A 19,911-nucleotide genomic window follows, 5' to 3' on the forward strand; every position below is an offset into this window, starting at 1 on the left:
CTGCACAGCAGAGCCTGGCAAGTTCCTTGTAGGGTATTCGATATGCCAAAAACAGTAACAACGTGTCTCACAATGGAGATGTTACTGGTGCCCGCTCACGCAAATCAATGAACAGCAGGACAACAATCCTGTAGCTACAGAGCTACATCGTCAAACTATTGAAACATAAAATAAGTACAGAGGATCTTAGAGATGCCAACCATGACGAGGCCTATTTTGGAGAGAAAAATGCTTCTATCTCCATCCAAATAATCATCATATCAGACCCAGCGAGGTACAGTGGGTAGGGTGTGTGCCTGGCTCCATCCCCAGTACTCGGATGGTCCAGAGTACCACCAGGAGTGGTCCCTAAGCACAGAGCCAAGAGAAAACCCTGAGTACCACAGGGGATGGTCCCCAAATCAAACTAAACAAAATAATAAATATCAGTTCATAAGATAGCTAGTTTGTTCTTGGAAGGAGATGCCTTTGATAGGACAATAATGGTGGCCAAATTCACTTCTGTTGGGGATTCCTTCCTCGTCTCTCCCTTGGTCCCTCCCCCAGTGTCAGTGCTCTTTGACTGGTATTTGTTTTGACAGTGTTAGAGCTTGGCATGCAAACTTCTTTCAGCCTTGCTCAGATGTATGGGAAAATATATAGTAAGATACAACATTTATTATCTGGTGTTCTAGTCATTAGTGAGTTACACCTTGTTGGTGGGATTTTAAATTTTCGCTTTCAGGCTGGGGAGGTCACTCGCAGGTCTGGAGTCCAGGCACTGCAGGCTGGATCTCTGTGTTTGATCTTTGGCGCCCCAGGACTTCCTGATCACCACCAGGAGAAAACTCCCAACTACACCATTGTGGCCTCAAAACCAAAATGGGAGAAGTGGAGAAACAGTGAAGTTTGTTTTAAATTCAAGTTTAACCAATATTTCTGAAATTGTCTTAGGAAAAACAGTGAAATGTTGAGAACTTGCTAGCCTGATTTTAGTGGCATAGTATTTTTGTTTGTTTTGTTTTGGGGCCACATCTGGCTGTTCTCAAGGCTCCCTCTTGACTCTGTGTTCAGGAAGAATTCCTGGCAGTGCTCAGTGGACCATATCGGGTGCCGGGTCTTGAACCTAGGTCAGCTGTGTTAAAGGCAAGCACTCTAGAGGCTGGACTCTCACCCTGGGTCTCTCCTGGGGATCCTCAATTGTGCACTGGCCTCAGCGTGGGACTAAGCCTGGCTTTCTTCCCTTCCCTAATTCATCAAAAGACTAGATAGAGCTTTCAACACTTTCTCCATTTTAGAAAACTCAGTTTTTTTACCTTGTATATTCAACACTGCAACTAAGCTTTATGATTCACATTTTAAGTTTGTTATGCAAATAAAAGAGAATATAGATTTTCTGAAAAATTACGTTAGGAAATGATCGGTAAAATAGGAAAATATGTTTCAGAAAGAAGCTAAACTCTATAAAATGACATTTGTAAATCCTTAAAGAACACAAAACAAATAGTTGGGCAGCCAAATCAATTTAAGCAAGATGTCAGAAGCTGAAAGGTGCCAAAGGTTGGAATGGTGGGGGTGTGATAAACTCATTTGAAATAGACCAGAACAAGCAGGGAAAATAATAGAGTATATCTCAGAGGTAAAGCCCAGTAAATGTTTTCAAGGAGAAACTGGAAAACTGAACTAAATTATTCTTAACTCTTTGACCTTTTCTTAGTATTTCAAGTGAATTGGATTAAACCTTCGCTGAGATTCAGAACTGTCTTTACAAGAACAAAATATTTCCAACTATTCAAATCTGAAACACCAAGTCATAGTTAAAGTCTGCAGACTCACAGGGATGGAAGGAACATAGAGGTCAAGGGTTTGCTTTTACTGAAGAGGCATAGCTAGTTGTCGTGACTTACCCCATACCAAAATTTGAGCTACTTTAGAAATAATTCTGAAAGACAGGCTTCAGGCTTCTTAACTACTCCTGTTTCTACATTGCAAAAATATTTTAAAACCAAAGCACAGCAACCCTAACAATTACAAATTTCATACTAATAAAAGAATAAAAAGAATTATTTTTATATTTTCTTTTTTAAACAGGAAAATCTTATCTTGACAATAGTCAACATAGTGGTTTAATGTTGAATATAGCAATATAATGTAATTTCCTAAAGCAAAGCATAGTAACAGTAACATTAAAAAATTTACATGTAATTTTTAACACTCATCCTTTTGGTCCATATAAAAGGACCAAAGAATTTGTATTTTCTATTGTCACTTGTCACTTGTCATCCCACCATTGCTCATCGATTTGCTCAAATGGACTCCAGTAATGTCTCCATTCATTCCTGTCACATGTTAGTGTAGCCCAATGACTTCCTCCAGGAACACAAAGAGCATCGAACCATTTGTTCAGGGTCTTGACAAAGTCTGACCATCTCGTCGGTGGGTGGCCGGGTGTTCTTTAGATGTCTCGTGGAATCTAGTAGATAAAGGCTAGTCCAGCGGTCATCTCCAAATCGTAATATAGGAAATCATTTTCTTGAGTATATTTGAGGCAGAGGTATAATGTAATATTTTCCTGTGAACTATATCGTGACACAATAACAAAAGGATATAGAGAATAAAGTGGAAGTGATAGATTCAACAAATATTGAGCTTCTAAAATGAGGCAGCAGAAATTACACTATGAAATTCTGTATATGTCGTAGTTACAAAATAGCCATTAATATATCGATGCACTTGCAAATGAGTTATTCAGAATGATACTAAATGAACATCATGAAGTGTTCTAGTAGGCAATTTTGGTGATCAAGAAGTATAAATTCTGATAAAATTGGATAAATAGAAGAAAGCATAAATAGAAGAAAAGATTTTGTTTTCTTTAAATACAAATAGAAAATTATATGTTAAAAATGAGACAATCCCATATACATATAACAGCGATAAGATATCTGTGTCAAATGTTCACCCACCTCAATTTTTATTACTCATATTAGCTTATTTTGATATAATGATAAATTGATTGCATGTAATTTTTCACTAGTAACTTAGTTTCTCTATTCTATAGTTCTATGAAGGCAGAATTAAGACTCTTGCCTTTGTCCATAATTATAATTTTCATAGTATGTCAGCTGGGGAAGGAATAAACTAATTAATAACCATGGTATATAATGATCTAAATAGAAGAATATAAGGCTCAGTAATAAGAAGTTAGATGATAGATATTAAGGACATAAGGAGAATTCTTATTTTTAGTCTGAACTTCTTAGTTTAGGATTATTGTGAGTGTTTCTGGGGGTAAGACTAAGGAAAAATATATTTTCAGATTATACAAAATTAATATTAAATTTATTAAATTATCAATAATTCTATATCAAGAGATATTTGACTACTGAAATACCATAATAATTTAAAAATGTTTTGAGTACCAAACACATTATATAGTAGATATTTTATAAGATAGATTTCTATTAGCCTGGATAAGTTTATAAATACTCTCATGAGTAGATTATATAATAGTTTAAAAATTACAGATTTGAATTATTTTAGTATATCAGATGAATATGCATGAGTTACCAAGTAATGTATCTATTATTTTTTCCCTTTGATTTGGGGCCACATCTGACAGTGCTCAAGGCTTAGTTATGGCTCTGCTCTTAAGAATCTCTCCTCAAGACTTGGGGGACCATACGGGATACTAAGAATCAAACCTGGCTTGGCTGTGTGCAAGGCAAGAACCGTAGCTGGAGTCCTGTCTCTCTGGTCCTGTATCTATGATTTGTTTGTGTGTGTGAATTCTTCAGTTTAGTGACATTGGTTTTACACACACACACACACACACACACACATATGCATACATATATATGTATAAAACCATCATAATTTATAAAATACAATTCTAGGTATAATAAGAAAGTGAGAAGATGTATATTTTTCTAAAGGAGTTTTACTTATATATTTTTTAATTAAGTCAGAAATATATAAGACATAAAGTCAAGGAGCTAGGACAGTCATTGAAACTGAGACAATGGAACCATACCAACATTTAACAAAAATGATGACTACAATTAAGACATAGCTAAAGGTGGAATGTACAGTTAGTAATAGCATGAGGTCTTAATTTTGAATTATATAATATTTTGTTGACTGACTTAGGGTTCAGACCCAAAAATGTATGTAAATTATTAGGAACACGGCCCACTTCCAAGTTAATCAGTTTTCTGTTTGAAACAGGTGTGGCAGCTGATCGGATAGCAATTCAGTCCCAGGGTCGATACACAGCCAATTTATCCCCTCAGAATTTGATCTCTTGTTGTCCCAAGAATCGTCATGGATGCAACAGCGGAAGCATTGATAGAGCTTGGTGGTACCTGAGAAAACGTGGGTAAATAGCTGCCCAACATGTGTTCTGAGAATCCTATTAAGTGTATCACAAATCACAATCACAAATCATCCTGTTATTCGTCGATTGCCTCGAGCAGGCCCCAGTAACGTCTCCTTCATCCTAGCCCTGAGATTATATTCAAGGCTCTTTAGGAGAATGAGACCCATCATTGCTACTGGTCTTTGGCATATTGGGTACGCCACAGGGAGTTTGCCAGACTCTGCCGTGTGGGCAGGCTACATTCAGTAGCCTGCCAGTTTGTCCAAAGTAGGAATGAGATAATAAGATGTCATAATAAGATGTCCGGGAGCTGGTATTTATAGTCTCTGAGTCTTGGCCGCTGATGGGATTACACGGCGCCAGGGGGCCAGTTGGTGGGTGTGACCCCCGCCTACTGGAATTTGGAGGATCTGGGTGGAAGATGCTCGGCCCAAATCCGAGTAGGCTTGGAGATCTCAGCCCCGGGACCCGTGTGCCTTTGTCCCTCTGCCAGTACCTTCATGTGTGCGGAGAGTGGTCTCAGCATGGTGGTGGCTGGAGGTCTTTGGCTGCCAGAGCCCTGGTCGGGGCAGGGAGGATAGCTCAACCCGCTCCCCTCCAAGGGGCTCCGGCGGCGAGGACAGTCAGGTGCGGGAGTAGGAGACTGAACTGTTCTTCTTCCAGGAGCTGGTTTTTATAGTGTATTATGGAATGAAATATGGATGAAATATGAAAAAATACATTTAAAATTTTTTTTTTACAAAACTGATACTCAAATTCCTTCTTAGAGAGCCCAGCAAGCTACCTAGAGTATCTTGCCCACACGGCAAAGCCTAGCAAGCTACCCATGATGTATTCCATATGCCAAACACAGAAACAAGAAGTCTTAGAATGGAGACTTTACTGGGCCTGGTCAAGCAAATCGATGAACAGTGGGAGGACAGTGCTACACTGCTACTGATATTCAAATATAAGTTCTGTATTTAAAGAATTTGTGTCTCTGATAGAATGAACAATTGGAGATGCTGAGTATAAGCTCTTGAAATATGTGTACATTCTTAACTAAATAAGTAAGAAGACTCAAGAAAGTATTGTCTGGCTGTTCTAAGTCAAATTATTCTGCTGAGCCTCACTGGGGGGGAGCAGAGTAATTGATATTGCTGATACTCTTGAGTCTTTTAATCAGGTGGTCTGATGAATAGGTATAAGTAAAACTTAGAATAAGAATAGGATTTAAATAAAGAAGAGGTAAATAATTGAATCCACTCATCAATAATGTTGTCACCATTCCGCTTAAAGAAAAAGTCAGGTTGCATTTCTTTATTCTCGTGTGATCTGATACCTACATATCCTGTGTCTACGGTAAGAGCTAACTTCTTAACCAATTGAGTAATTCACCTGAAGACGGCTCACATGTTCCTTCCTTGTTTACTGAGTTCTCAGGGTCTACTATGGAAGAGTTAAGTACTGTGTAAGAGGGGCATGTCTGAAATTTATGGATGATAATGCAGTTATTAATTTTTTCCCAAGAATTTTGCCAAGTTACTTAGAATGGAGTTACTTAGAATGGAGTTACTTAGAATGAAGTTGCAAAAAAAAGTGTTTGATTGGTTTCTGTTTCATACTATGAGAAAAACACAAAGCCTAGGTGCTTAAAAATACGATTTATTAATAAGATTCAAGTGCACATCATTGTGAGTCTTATCAAGCTAACAAATTACCATATACTGAGTACTACAACAGGAGTTTGTTTCTCGTAATTCTGAAGGCTGAAAAACCCAAGATCGAGATGTGATCAAAATGTTAAATGTTTTATTTCCTAATGAAAGGCCCTCTTTGAGGTGGGTGGGGGGAGTTGTTATTCTCACATAGTAAATATTGGGCATCTTTTCCTCTTCTAATAAGGGCTCTAATGAAGGTCCCAGTCTTGAGCTCACTTAAAGTTAATTATCTTTAAATGGTTTCATCTCCAAATAATATAACCTAACTTTGGTGTTTAGGGCTTCAACATATGAATTGGAGTGCAGATGAGAGATGTGGATCACAGTTCAATTTATAGCATGTATTATCCCAAAGTAATAACAGTTTTTTTAAAATCATATTTTTGGAATGACTCTTTTACTCTTGAGAGATGCTATTCATTTTCTTGAAGCAATCGTTTTGGCTTTATCTATAAAAAGATCAGATATATATGTTAAACATCTATAAAACCAACTACATTGCTTAATCCTCTTAACTATCTGCTTGTATTTTTAATAATCATATAATATTTAGAGTTAAATAATATTTATTTTTCTATTTTCAGTTTTAAATTCAGAAATCAAAATTTTATTTTGTTTTTTTGTGTAATGTATGTATCCAAAACTTTTAAAATTATATTGACATATAATTTCTTTCAAAGAATCATGATTGCAGACACATGATAATTGAAACTTAAAATATTACATTTATAACTTAATAAAAGTATGAAAACAAACTTAACTTTAAAACTCACACTATTTATTAGAGTATCCCATCTGTCACTGCCCTGTCACTGTCCTCCTGTTGTTCATCGATTTGCTCGAGTGGGCCCAGTAACGTCTCCATTGGAGATTTTGTTATTACTGTGTCTGGCATATCGAGTACGTCACGGGGAGCTTGCCAGGCTCTGCCGTACGGGCGAGATACTCTCGGTAGCCTGCCGGGCTCTCCGAGAGGGGCGGAGGACTCAAACTTGGGTCGGCCATGTTGGCTGCGTGCAAGGCAAACGACTACCGCTGAGCTATAAAATTCATTACCTTATCCATATTAACCTTGGACCTTCTGTAGAGGAAAATTGTAGATGTTTATTCAGTGAAGGAACTTTCCCTCTATTGATGTCATAGGTTTTTTATTAAAGGGAATTCAATATTATTGGTGGAATTATTGATTAAAAGGGACTGAAGCAAGATTATTTTTTAACTAAAAGGAATAGGGAACAGGGAGTAGAGAAATACCATATGATTATTGTGTTGGGTTCATTCAACATTTGAAAGTTACATTTAAATAGCCAAATAATCTGTGAGTGTTTAATACAGTAAATTGCATGTAAGCAGGATACAATGACATTAGTTTCATATTACTAAATATTGCATACCATTACTAAATATTACTTTTAACTTTTTCATTTTCCCTCATAGACTGGTATCCCATGCCTGTTATCCACTTTTCAAGAACCAAAGTGCTACAAATAACATTTGTGCCATGGCAAGTAGATCTGATGGGCGTGGGAAAAGACATGCCACAAAGCCATGTCCCAACAACTTCGAGAAGTCCAATCGGATCTACCAATGTTCTCCTCCGTACAGAATCTCTTCCAACGTAAGTCAACAGGGCAGAGCTCATGATGACTGCTTTTTTCAGTCCCTTCCAAATTGATGACAAAAATCAATGTAACAAATTGGGTACATCTTGTCTTAAAAAACTTCATCAAATCATATGTGGTGTTTAACATGTCATTTTATTTTTATTTATTTATTTATTATTAGTGAAACACCATGAGGTACAGTTGTAGACTTACAAACTTTCGTGCTTGGGTTTCAGTTATACAATGATCAAGTACCCATCCCTCCATCAGTGCACATTCTCCAACACCAATGAACCCAGGAGCCCTCCCACCCCCCACCCCATCCCCCCACCCCACCCTACCTCTGTGGCAGGGCATTCCCTTTTGCTCTCTCTTTCCTTTAGGGTGTTATGGTTTGCAATAGAGGTATTGAGTGGTCATCTGTCCGGTCTATAGTCTACTTTCAGCACACATCTCGCATCTTGAGTGAGTCCTCAAAACACCCTTTACTTGGTGCTCCCTTCTCTGTCTGAGCTGCCTTTTCCCCCAGCATGTGCTGCTGGCTTCCAAGCCATGGAGCAGACCTCCTAGTACTTATCTCAACTATTCTTGGATGTTCGTCTCCCATTCTTTTATTTTATATTCCCAAAATGAGTTCAGTCTTTCTATGTCCGTCCTTCTCTTTCTGGCTCATTTCACTTAGCATACTTGCCATGTAGAACCACTTGTTTGCAAATTTCATGACTTCATCATTTCTAACAGCTGCATTGTACTCCACTGTGTAGATGTACCAAAGTTTCTTTAACCAGTCATCTGTTCTCGGGCACTTGGGTTTTTTCCAGGTTTTGGTTATTGTGAACAGTGACATGTCATTTTAAAGCATGATTAAATTACAAATAAGAAAGTCACTTCGATATCAATCAAATTGTTTATTTTATACCTAATATTATTTACCAAACAATAGCATGTTTGATAAAAAGTACTATACTCACTAAAAGTTTTCCTTCTAGGAAACTGAAATAATGAAAGAAATATTGCAAAATGGACCTGTTCAAGGTAATCTTGGGTGAAATATATATTGTTTATTCCTTTAAGAAATAAGTCAAGGAACTTAATATTTTCTTTTCCTTTAAAGTACTTGTTAGGGTCTAACTGTCCTAAGATCAGCACAACTGTGGGAGAAATGCCTATCTAATAACTTTATAAACTGTCACTTTAATAAAATACTAATTAACAATATAATTCTCAAATTTAATATTATATTTTGGTGTACTATTACTAAGATTTTCCAAAGTGATCATGAATCCAATTGTCAAACATAAAATGCCAAATAATGCAACTTGTTTTACTAGTTGATTCATATTTATGAGAATTATATGTAATATCTGAAACATTCCTTTAGTTTAAATAGATTAGTAATAATTGACAACAAACCAGGATTAATAGAGAAAGGTTACAAATGCTATCTTTTACTACAGCTCAGTGGGGTGGTTTTTGTGTTTTATAAAAATACTTATGTTTTCACAAATTTATGAATTGTGTTATGCATAATAATGAAATAGTACATAACATATTAGTAATTTACTATATTTTCGTTTTAAGATCATCTCATAATTTTTTGTTCACCTATTGTACCAATGGCATAGACAAGGGCTACATTCACAGTGTATAATCCCTTTTCTATTGCCTTAACATGCATAGGAAAGTAAATACAGTAGGCCTAAAATAAACAAATAATAAAAGAAAAAATGTATATTATCAATTTGGTGAAATATAAAGTCAAACAAGAGTAAATGTTAAAAATTTAATATGTGTATGTAAGAAACTATTGACTTTTTTTTTGAACATTGAGTTAATATTGGATGTAGGTCTGTCAGGAAAAGTAGGTTTTTAAATTGTGTTTAAAGAATTTTTATTGACATTTATCAGCATGTAATTGAGAAACCAAAGCTCACACCTATACAAGTTTGACATTTAATTTTAAAAGTTAGGACATCTTTAAAAAAAACTAGAACAAATCAAAACTAGTTTCCTTTTCATAGTTGTGTGGTTTTTGTTGTCTGTTAAGAGTAAGGAATTTGAAGTGACAGAACAGCAAGAATCCACTTGACTTGAATGTGGCCTATACTGGCTTAATCCCTGGCCTCCCCCGCCCCCCCCCCCACCATATAGTCACCCAGGTCCACCAAGAGTAATCCCTGGACACAGAGCCAAAAGTGAGCCCCAAGCAGAAGCAGAGTGATCCCAAAACCCAAACCAAACCAACAAACAAAAAACCAAAAATCAAAAATCCAGAAAACTCAAAACAAACTAAAACGCAAATCACAAATCAATAGTAATGGTATTTGTGTTTGTATTCAGCATTTGCTTCATTGAAGAAACTTGTGTGATAATGGTGAAGGGTCAGAGGTATTTGAAATCAAGGCACAATTTAAAATGGTAACTCTGACATTTGCAACTTAAAAACTTATTCTTCAACTATTTTACAGCTGAAAACTGTTATTTGTCCTGCTTGCTGGTCCATAGACTGGCTGTTAGAACCCAAGTGGTAGAGCAGTGGTTTCTACCCTTCTACATCTTGGGAGCAGGTGGTTGAAGAACACTAATTTAAACAACTGGGCAGTTATTCAGCCACTCTGAATCTTGAAATTGTGTTACTCTCAAGTTTATTCTCTTTTTTAATCAGTCAAAAGACATTTGGGTCAGTATTATATAAAACAGAAGACCTGGGGCAGAAGCGATAGTACAGAGAATAGGGCTCTGACCTTGCACACATCTGACCCAGTTTTGAACCCCCAAATCTCATAAGAGTCCCCTAAGCACTGCCAGGCATGATCTCTGAGCATGGAGTCAGGAGTCAGTCCTGAGACAAAAATTAGGTCACAGAAAACGTTCACTACTTTCACACAGAGAATTAGAAACAGATACAATTTCAAAATAATAAAGTTGCAAATCAGATTACTCAACATTGACGTCACAAAGTTTTGTTGAAAATCTACCTACCTGAGTCAGGAGCAAGTTTCATACATGCCGTGATTCTGTATAATAAGTTTGTTCCAGTTTCCAAAAGTAAAAACAGCATAACAGTAGTTTCTGTTTGTGGGTTCACTGAGTCTGTTCTGGTGTCAAACTCCTATAGGAAGGATTTGTTGTCAGGTACTGAAGATAGCCTCTCTTCCATTTTCCCCTAGATTTTTAGCAGTTAAAAACTTTGACTTATGGTACTTTGAAAGATTTGAGAATACCTTAAGAAGTAAGCTCTGTGGATAGAAAAAAATTTTTTTGTAATATCTTAACTTTTTATATATGCTGGCATACTCATCCTGCTGTAGATGCAATGTGTTGCCTGGGAGAACGCGGCATTTCTCATACCTCAGAACAAAGGAAAGTAAAAGGCGATGGAATGTTGACTATATAACACTGTGTACATTCTTTCAAAATCCCAAATTAAAAATAAGTCTAGCTCATGGAAAGAGAACAAAAACATCTGCATAGAATCCAACCATAGGAATTCTTAAAATTTTATGGAAATGTCTTTTAAAGCAGATAAAGAAAAGTTAATCTCTCTCCAGAGCAGCTAAACAGCATTAGAAAAGACGCAGAATGTTGAACAATACAAGCAAAACATACAAAAGGTCACATTTGACTTTGGAGGACAAGCTTCCTTTAACCAGCTCTCAAACACTGATCACCTTAGTTCCTGTGTTATTTAAAATGTACAACTAATACAGGCAAGCACTGTACACAGTTATCCAGGTCAAATAGTTTGAATTCATGTCTTTTAGAAAGGATGAGTTTAAAGTCTCAGCCTTGAGTTTCCTAAGTCTTTCCACAAAGAAGCACAGAATACAGTAAGAAAGTGATGTAGGTGAGGGGTTGAAAAAGAGCTTTTATTGAGAATAAGCTCTCACTCTCTAAATAATTCAACCTGGCTTAGCTTTGGAGGGATGAAATCTTGTCAGCATATCCTTGTGCCAGGGGTTTTCTTTTTATTCAAAATCGCCCAGAAGGCTTCGTATTTGCTCCCAAAGATTAAGGAACAGGAATTCCTCCAGCTTGATAGGCTCACCCTTTCCTTCAGGCCTCATTCAAAGGTTCCTGGTGAAGCAGGAGTTTAATAAGGATCATCAGCCAAGTGTTTGGGGTCCCAGGGAGTGGCATTCCTGTCAACAGTAAATGGATGGCTTTTCAGAGGGATAATGGATAGTTACGCTGCTAAGTATCTAAATACTGCATAAGTGTTGTAAGTGTAGATAATGTTGCAACAAGTTAAATTAAGGAGGACTGTAAATTGGGATTGAATGGCAAAATCCTCCTTATATTGTAGAGACAATTTGGTCTTGATTGTTTTGTAAGACTTTCTGGAGGCTTTTAAGAAGAGTTTTTCAAAACCATGTCATTTATCTCATTGGGTTTTATTTTAGCCATAATGCAAGTCCACGAAGATTTCTTCCATTATAAAACAGGGATATACAGACATGTTCCCAACACAAATGGAGGCGTAGGAAAATACCAAAAGCTGCGGACACATGCAGTCAAACTCACCGGGTAAGGTGATTTCTTAAAATTTTGACGGACTGTTGGGGAAATGAATGTGAACATAAGTATATTCAGTGCATTTAGCTGCCAGAATTCTCTACTGTGTCTAAGATGCTGATACCTATGAAACATTTCCTAAACTTTGGCACAATTTAATCAATTATCTTAAACTGCAGCCAAAGGGCTACGAAATATCTATGTGAGATCATTGTATCTCTCTCATTTGTTTCTGCATCCTAAGAATTTCCAAGAAGAAAATGTACTATGTGTGCGATACCAAGATACCAGGACTGGTAAGAGATGTCAGTCCTGATCTAAACCCTGCTTCAGGCTCTTGTCTTTAGGTCATATAAAATCAGTTTATTTAGGAAATATGAGAGAGGAGAGAGAAAGTAGAGAAGCCCCAGAAGTAAAGGAAAGTAATCCCCTAAAGGAGGGCACAGCTCTTTCAGAGTGGGAAAATGACACTCTAAGGAATGGGTTGAAGGTAACTCTGGGAACTTGTGCTCGATCAGCTTTGGGAAGCTTTGGGAACAATATGTTTTTTTTTATGTTGTTGTTGTTTTGGTTTTAGGGGCTGGAGCGATAGCACAGCGGGTAGGGCATTCGCCTTACAAGCGGCCAACATGGCCGACCCGAGTTCGATTCCTCCGCCCCTCTCGGAGAGCCCGGCAAGCTACCGAGAGTATTCGATATGCCAGACACAGTAACAATAAAGTCTCCAATGGAGACGTTACTGGGCCCGCTCGAGCTAATCGACGATCAACGGGAGGGCCTTTTACTTTACTGTTGTTTTGGTTTTAGGGGTTTCTCTGTTCCCCTCAGTCTTGTCAAAGCATTGTTCTAACCATCAGTGGTCCCAAACAGGGTCTAATTTTGTCCTGTACTAGCAGAAGGTTCTTACTCCTCTTTAGAATTTATGTTGTTTCTCTATACATTTCTTAGATTTTTGGTGGTTTTTTGTCTTTTCAGTGATTGGCTACCAATATTGACTGCCTATTACCTCAATTAAAATATCGTATTCTGGATGTGACATAACATAAATGCCTGTTTATGATCTATGTTTTGGGACTAGATCATAAACCATCTATCAATCCGCATAGAGTAGGGATCACAGGCACTAGGCTCAGGTCTGACTCTTGGCTGTTAGTGATCACTCCTGACTCTGCTCAGGGAATCATTATGTGGTGCTTGAGACCCAACAATGGTGAGCTGCATACAAGGCAAACACCTTACCCACTGTAATATGACTCCAGTCTATACAGTTTAAATGGAGAAATTATTTGTTTTTAAAACGGAGTAAAGAAAAGTGAAAGGGAAGACTGGAGGCATTCTTTCCCTTTGATTGGAATTGTAATTCTTGCACCCACAGTTCCCAAATCAACTCTACCTTTGGTTCATGGCACAGTAGTTTGGTGAGGCTCAATAAATTGCTTGCAAATATTTTCAATATTGTGTGCTATTCATTGTCTCCCTTTTAAAATAAAACTTGCTCCTTCTTTCAGCTTTTGTCCCTGGAGGTTGCCCAGGATTATGGAACCCCAATGGACATCACTGTTGTTTTTTATTCAGTTGCCCTTACTGAGGTGATGGGAAAGCATGGCAGTTGGGTGACTGCCTCACAGTCATGGACCTCATCACAGAGATCCTGAGGGGTGTTTCTATGGTGTCTTACATTACTTCTTTCCAGGTTTTATTTTTTCAGAATTTTACTCTAGTAAGGCACTCTGAATTACAAAGTTATTCATAGCACTGTCTTTATTTACTTATGTTTTTATATTAAGTGGAAGTCCTGCTATTTATTCAGCCATTGATTAAGCTGACTGAATTGGGCATTAACTCCACTACTGTCTTACTTTAAAAGGGAATATTTTCCTATTCAGTTAAGGGCATGTAGCAGGGAGAATTGGAGAGAATTTTTCAACTGGCAGTCTTACTTGGGTACAGAACAATATTTTCCATTGTTCAAGTTGTTATTTGGCATTATAGCAATTTACATGCCTCGGCTGGAGCAATAGCACAGTGTTAGGGCATTTGCCTTGCATGCAGCAAAAATGGCTGACCCGAGTTCGATTCCTCTGCCCCTCTAGGAGAGCCCGGCAAGCTACCGAGAGTATCTTGCCTGCATGGCAGAGCCTGGCAAGCTACCTGTGACGTATTGGATATGCCAAACACAATAACAAGAAAGTCTCACAATGGAGACGTTACTGGGCCCGCTCGAGAAAATTGATGAACAACAGGAGGACAGTGACAGGACAGTGACAGTGACTACAGATAAAAATAAGGCACAGGAGTTTTAAAATGAGCTTTGTTTCATTCTTGTCTAGTGAACTTTGAGAGGTTTCCTCAGGAGAGCTGAGAACCCCATGCCTACTCCTTGGGATACTCTGCTGGGACTTAAGTGTGTGGTGCTCTGGGGTTTGTGGAGCATATGATGTCCAGGAGAGAACTTCTCAGGATCACAAGTCCATATTTCTACTTCTTTATTAGTTCAGGTTCATAAATTTCAAGAATGAAAACAAAATAACAATCACTACATACTGTAACTGGGAATTTGTTTCTATTTTAGTTGCTGTTTCTTAAAATTCCATTTGGAAGCTTTCTGTCTTCTAGACATTTCTTTCCTGTGTGGTTTTCTTTATCTATTTTTATTTTCTCCAGTGATGTTTTGTTTCTAAACTAATGTTTCCACTATGTATTCAGAAACCAAAAATTTTTTTTCCGTCATTTGGAAAGCTCTGTAAATGCCAAAATCATAGTGCAACTGTCTTTGGTTCATCAGAACTCATCATTTTGCAACCTCTCCCACCCATTTAGCCGCAATTCAATTTAAATGGACTCTGCACTTAAATATGTTCATGCTAGATTTGAGCATGAGTAAATATGATTCAATTACAATTTTATTTTTTATTTTGGGGCCACACCTGGTGGTACTCAGGGGCTACTCCCAGCTCATTGACTGGGGATTTCTTCCAGTGATGCTCAAGGATCCACACAGTACTGAAAATCATAACTGGTCTCCTGCGTGCAGAGGTTGCACTCAGCCCTTTGAGTTCTCTCTCAGGCCCCACGTTGAGTCATTCTGCTACTCTTTGTGTGTTTTTTAATGTTTCATGTGTTGTTTGTGGTAGTGTGTTCATTTTGGTAAAGTCCTAGAAAATTGAGACCTTTAGAAATTTGCCTCACGTGTGTGACAATTAATAGCACTAATTCTGCTAATAGCCACAATTACTTTTGGAGGAGATGTTTATTTTTCAGAAATATTTTAGGTCACCCGGGGCATTATTCGGTGCCTTGGAGCAACAGATTTTAATTCATTCCTCCATTAGTAATTCTTGATTTGGTAATTGCTGCAGTCAGAAATTAATGCATCAGTGAGAGTAATCAAATAGTCCCAGTTAATGTTCCTTATCAGAGAGTTCAATATACTTCTCTAAAGGACCATACACACTTACTGCAGCAAGTTTTATCTGTTGCCCTTTCTCTAGGAGACAAAGCTATTAGATTCAACTTACTTCTATTCAAACTGCTATCAAGTCATTAGCCCTGGGGAATATTGTGAACCCCTCCCAAGGAAGCTGTGAAATCCCCTTCCACGCAGAACTGTGTAAACTCCTTCACTTGCAGATTACACATTAAAGGGTGTTCGCGGGCTCTCTGGGCAGTTCTCTCTCACTGCCCACTATCGGTGGCTCTCGAGCCACTTTTCAATCACGGCCAGCTGTTGCCTTTGACGACGAAGGAAGAAATGAGGGCCGAGCTGGTTGCTGATTAATTGCCGTTTATTCCATTTATTCTCTCTCTCCTGTCTCCCACCTCTCTCCAACCCTCTCTCTAACTCGCTCTCTGTGACTCCTCTCCAATCTTCCAATCACTCTCACTCTCAGCTCTCAAACTAATGCGCATCCTTCTCGAACTGTCTCTTCTCTCTGTCTCTGTCTTTCCCTCAATCTTCCTTGAACTCTCTGTCTCACTCAATCTACTCCTCCTTCTCTCTCTCTCTCTCTCTCTCTCTCTCTCTCTCTCATTCTATCTCTGTATCTTCTGTCTCTGTGTCTCCTTAAACGTCTGTCTCTCTAACCCTGCAATTCCTTTCCCCACTGTGTCGTCTCCTCTTTCTCTCCTGTCCTCTCCTACCCCTGAAGCCTCCTTCCCCCGCCTTCCCACGGCCACTCTGTTTTATCCTCTCCCCACACCTTCCCAGCCATGCCTCCCCACGGGAAGCGTGAGCAAAGAGGTTTTTCCAGTCTTCCTGACCACCTGCAGTCTGTGAGGGCAAAACAGCCCTGAAGGTGTGTTTCTCCGCTCCTTAGACCTGAAACTTGATTAACATCTTTAATTCTCCTTCCTAATATTTACCATTCTGTGTGGATACAGTAATAGACATTTTAGGCTTGTAGGGAACATCTCACCACAGACTCAGACTCCAGTGCTCAGGCTGGATCAATCATTCCTAACCCCAGCTGGGTCCAAATCTAGTTATTAATTTTTGGATCATGACAGAATTTGTCCATGACCAAGCTCTTAGCTTATAGTTAAGCATTAGGGCACTTTGGCCTGGCCCATTTCGATGCCAGGGTATCTCATATCTCGCTACTTACCCTGGGTCTATCCAGTTCCTCATCGGGACGCTGCTTTTGGGGATCTAGGAAGTAAGGGCAACTGAGGCGTAAATCAAGAGAGCAGATGTCCAGTAGGAAATATTATCTGGAGTCAATCAACTCCCAAGCCGCAGGCTTGTCTTTTTAATTGTCTTTCTGTCTCCATACAAAAAGCAGTTGCTCTGAAATAACTAGCCATGCGAAGGACATTAAGGAGAAGAGAAAGATAATGTTTACAAGTATTAGTCCGATCAGGTGACAAAGGTAATTGATAGGTTGGGGGACAATCAACAAACACAAGCTCCCAAGGGCCAGGGAGGAAGGGTAAACCAACATTATCCTACAGAATATAAAGTTAGATTAATGCATAGTCCTTCTCTTAAGGAGTTTAGGGAATGAGAATTACATTCACAGATTATTCTAGCAGAAAGTGACAAAACTATGTATATTCCCATGTGAAACACAAGAGTTTACTAAGTAGTTGAAACCAGCCAGGTCTTTCTTTCCTCCTAATATCTTATTTTACTGCCTTGATTTTCTTTACAATGTGTTCGGGGATCACTCCTGGCGAGGCATGGGGGATGCCAGACAGGATGCCAGGGGTTTAACCCGGGTTGGCTACATGCAAGGCAAACACCTGCCTGCTTTACTATCTTCAAGTCCTCTACCCACATCACCTATTTTTATATTACTACTAGTTAGAAAACACTGCCAATTAAAATAATAATCCTTACTGAATCTACGACAATATTCCATTTTAGAGTTGTTGAAATATCTCCGACAATAGCTTTACAGCTGAAAAAGTATGACATTTGATATTTCCATCCTAGCCAAATTTCTCTATATTATATATCTCTATATTCCATGTTTGCACACCTGTCTCAGTCTATCTGCATTGCTGTCTGCCAAAGGTTCTGAGTTTTCTTAATTCTTAGAATCAAAGTTGTGCGATAGCATTCGTTGACTTTTGCATTTGATACTTAGGAATTCTATTTAGAATGAAAATCTTAAAAACTAGGGCAATAGAAACATTAGAAAACTAAGAGAGATATTTGGTATTTTCATTTTAAGGAAAATATTAATTCTTTAAATCCGTTATTATTATTAATGGGACAGAATTTATTGAGGCTATATAAATGGTCTTTATATCACCAAAAGGCATATTTTAGGATTTGATTTTGCAATTATTTGATTATTCTTATTTGTTTTTGTTTGTGGGCCATGCCTAGTTTATTTCTGCCTTTGCATCTGGGAATCACCCCTGGCTGTGCTACAGCACCATATGCAGGAAGGCAATTAAACCAAAGTCAGCCAGTACAAGGCAAGTGCCTCAAGCCTAATCCTATCTCTCAGGTCTAATAATTCTTTTTATAATTAATTTTATAATTGAACTAACATTGCATTATTACATTACATGTTTCAGGTTTGTGTCAATGAAAATCAGCACGTGTTTCTCTGTCCTAATTTAACCTCTTTCCAATCTCTTACCTCTCTTCCATCTTGTTCTCCTTCCCCTTCAATCACATACTGTATCGCACTGTCATCCTGTGGTTCATCGATTGCCTCGAGCAGGCACCAGTAACGTCTCCTTCGTCCTGGCCCTGAGATTTTAGAAAGTGCCACATTCAAGGCTCTTTCAGGGTCAGGAGAATGAGACCCATCATTGTTACTGGTTTTTGGCATATTGAATACGCCACGGGGAGTTTGCCAGACTCTGCCATGTGGGCAGGATACTTTTGGTAGCCTGCCAGGCTCTCCGGAGTGAGAAATAGATAACAAGATGTCATGAGGCGGCACGCTTCCGGGAGCTGAGTTTTATAGTCTCTGGGTCTTGGCTGTTGATGGGTTTACACAGCGCCTGGGGCAGTTGGTGGGTGTAATGCCTACATACTGGAAGATGGGGGATCTGGGTGAAGGAGGCCCAGTCCCAATCTGAGCAGGCTTGGAGATCTACGCCCTGGGTCCCGCACACCTTCCCCTTCAAGTAACAACAAATTAGTCTTCTATTAAACATTTTATTTTTAGGTCATCAGAGTTTTTGAATATATCTCATATAAATAAAAATCAGTGACATTTATTTTTATCTTTCTGCCTTTTTCGTTTAGCATAGTATTCCCTGTGTTTATCTTTATCTTCTACAGGATTTTATCTTTGTGTATAGTTGAAATATTTTATTATTTACATATATAATGTCATTATCCACTTGTCGATTGATAGGGACTCAAATTGTTTACAGTTCTTGGCTGTTGTAAATATAGCCCCAGTTAGCAAGTGTGTGTATTATTAAATATGAATTACTATTTCATAGTTCTTGTAAATACCTGGGAGTATGTTATGTGGTTCCTGTGGAATTCATAATTTTACTCTTTTGAAGAATCTCATTGATGTGTTCCATAATGGTGGCATCATTTCCATTCTCCCCCCCCTACCCCCGCCACACACACACACACACACACACACACACACACACACACACACACACAGCCTGAAGGTTACCTTCCCTCTGCATTCTCACCAGCACTTGTTTCCTGTCTTGGCTCACAGGCATTCTTACAGGTGTGAGACGGTACCTCACTGGGAAGCAGGTGAGGTGAAGTGGAGCCGGCTGCTCTCTATTTGTTGATGATTCCCAGGTTCTTCAGTATTGAGTAATAAAGATGCTCAGAGTCAGAGTTGAAAAGTAGAAAAGTTCATTGGAAAGTAGAAGAGAAAAGAGGAAGCTCCCTGAGTGGGGAGGGTTTAGTATAGGACTAAGTTAAAAGACTTCCGAGGGGGCTTTGTTAAAGGCTCCTTGGCATTCCTTCTCTGTGACAAAGATTTACAAAAGGTGCCCAAACATCGCAATGATGTAGTTGGTCTAAATCTCTCTGGGCATTTCTGCCCCTTATCTAAGTCTCCCTGTCGTCGAGGCTCCAGCAGAATTTTATGGTCCTGGAAATCTCTGACCACTGGGACAGGACTTTTGAGGTGAAATGTATCAGGTCCATTAATGGGGGAAGGGTGACAAGGGGACACTGTGGCTTCCTTCCTCACAGGCAAGGGGAAGCAAACTTCTAGTCCTAACTGCCAGTTATCTCAGGTTTCCCATCAGCCTAGGCTCCAGGGCAGAGTTTATGTTCCTGGGAATCCCC

General features: G+C 38.6%; 1 protein-coding gene across 1 annotated transcript in view; it reads left to right on the plus strand.

Annotated features, from left to right (window-relative positions):
• Window positions 1–19,911, plus strand: part of TINAG (tubulointerstitial nephritis antigen) — a 98,589-nt gene that overhangs the window by 39,879 nt on the left and 38,799 nt on the right. Inside the window, exons 6-9 of the mRNA XM_056116886.1 lie at window positions 4,207–4,357; window positions 7,495–7,675; window positions 8,651–8,696; window positions 12,065–12,188. Of these exons, the coding sequence (XP_055972861.1) occupies window positions 4,207–4,357; window positions 7,495–7,675; window positions 8,651–8,696; window positions 12,065–12,188 (502 nt within the window). The remainder of the gene's footprint in view (window positions 1–4,206; window positions 4,358–7,494; window positions 7,676–8,650; window positions 8,697–12,064; window positions 12,189–19,911) is intronic.

This window comes from Sorex fumeus, unplaced genomic scaffold (genome assembly GCF_029834395.1).
Source record: "Sorex fumeus unplaced genomic scaffold, SorFum_2.1 ptg000033l, whole genome shotgun sequence".
NCBI lineage: Eukaryota > Metazoa > Chordata > Mammalia > Eulipotyphla > Soricidae > Sorex > Sorex fumeus.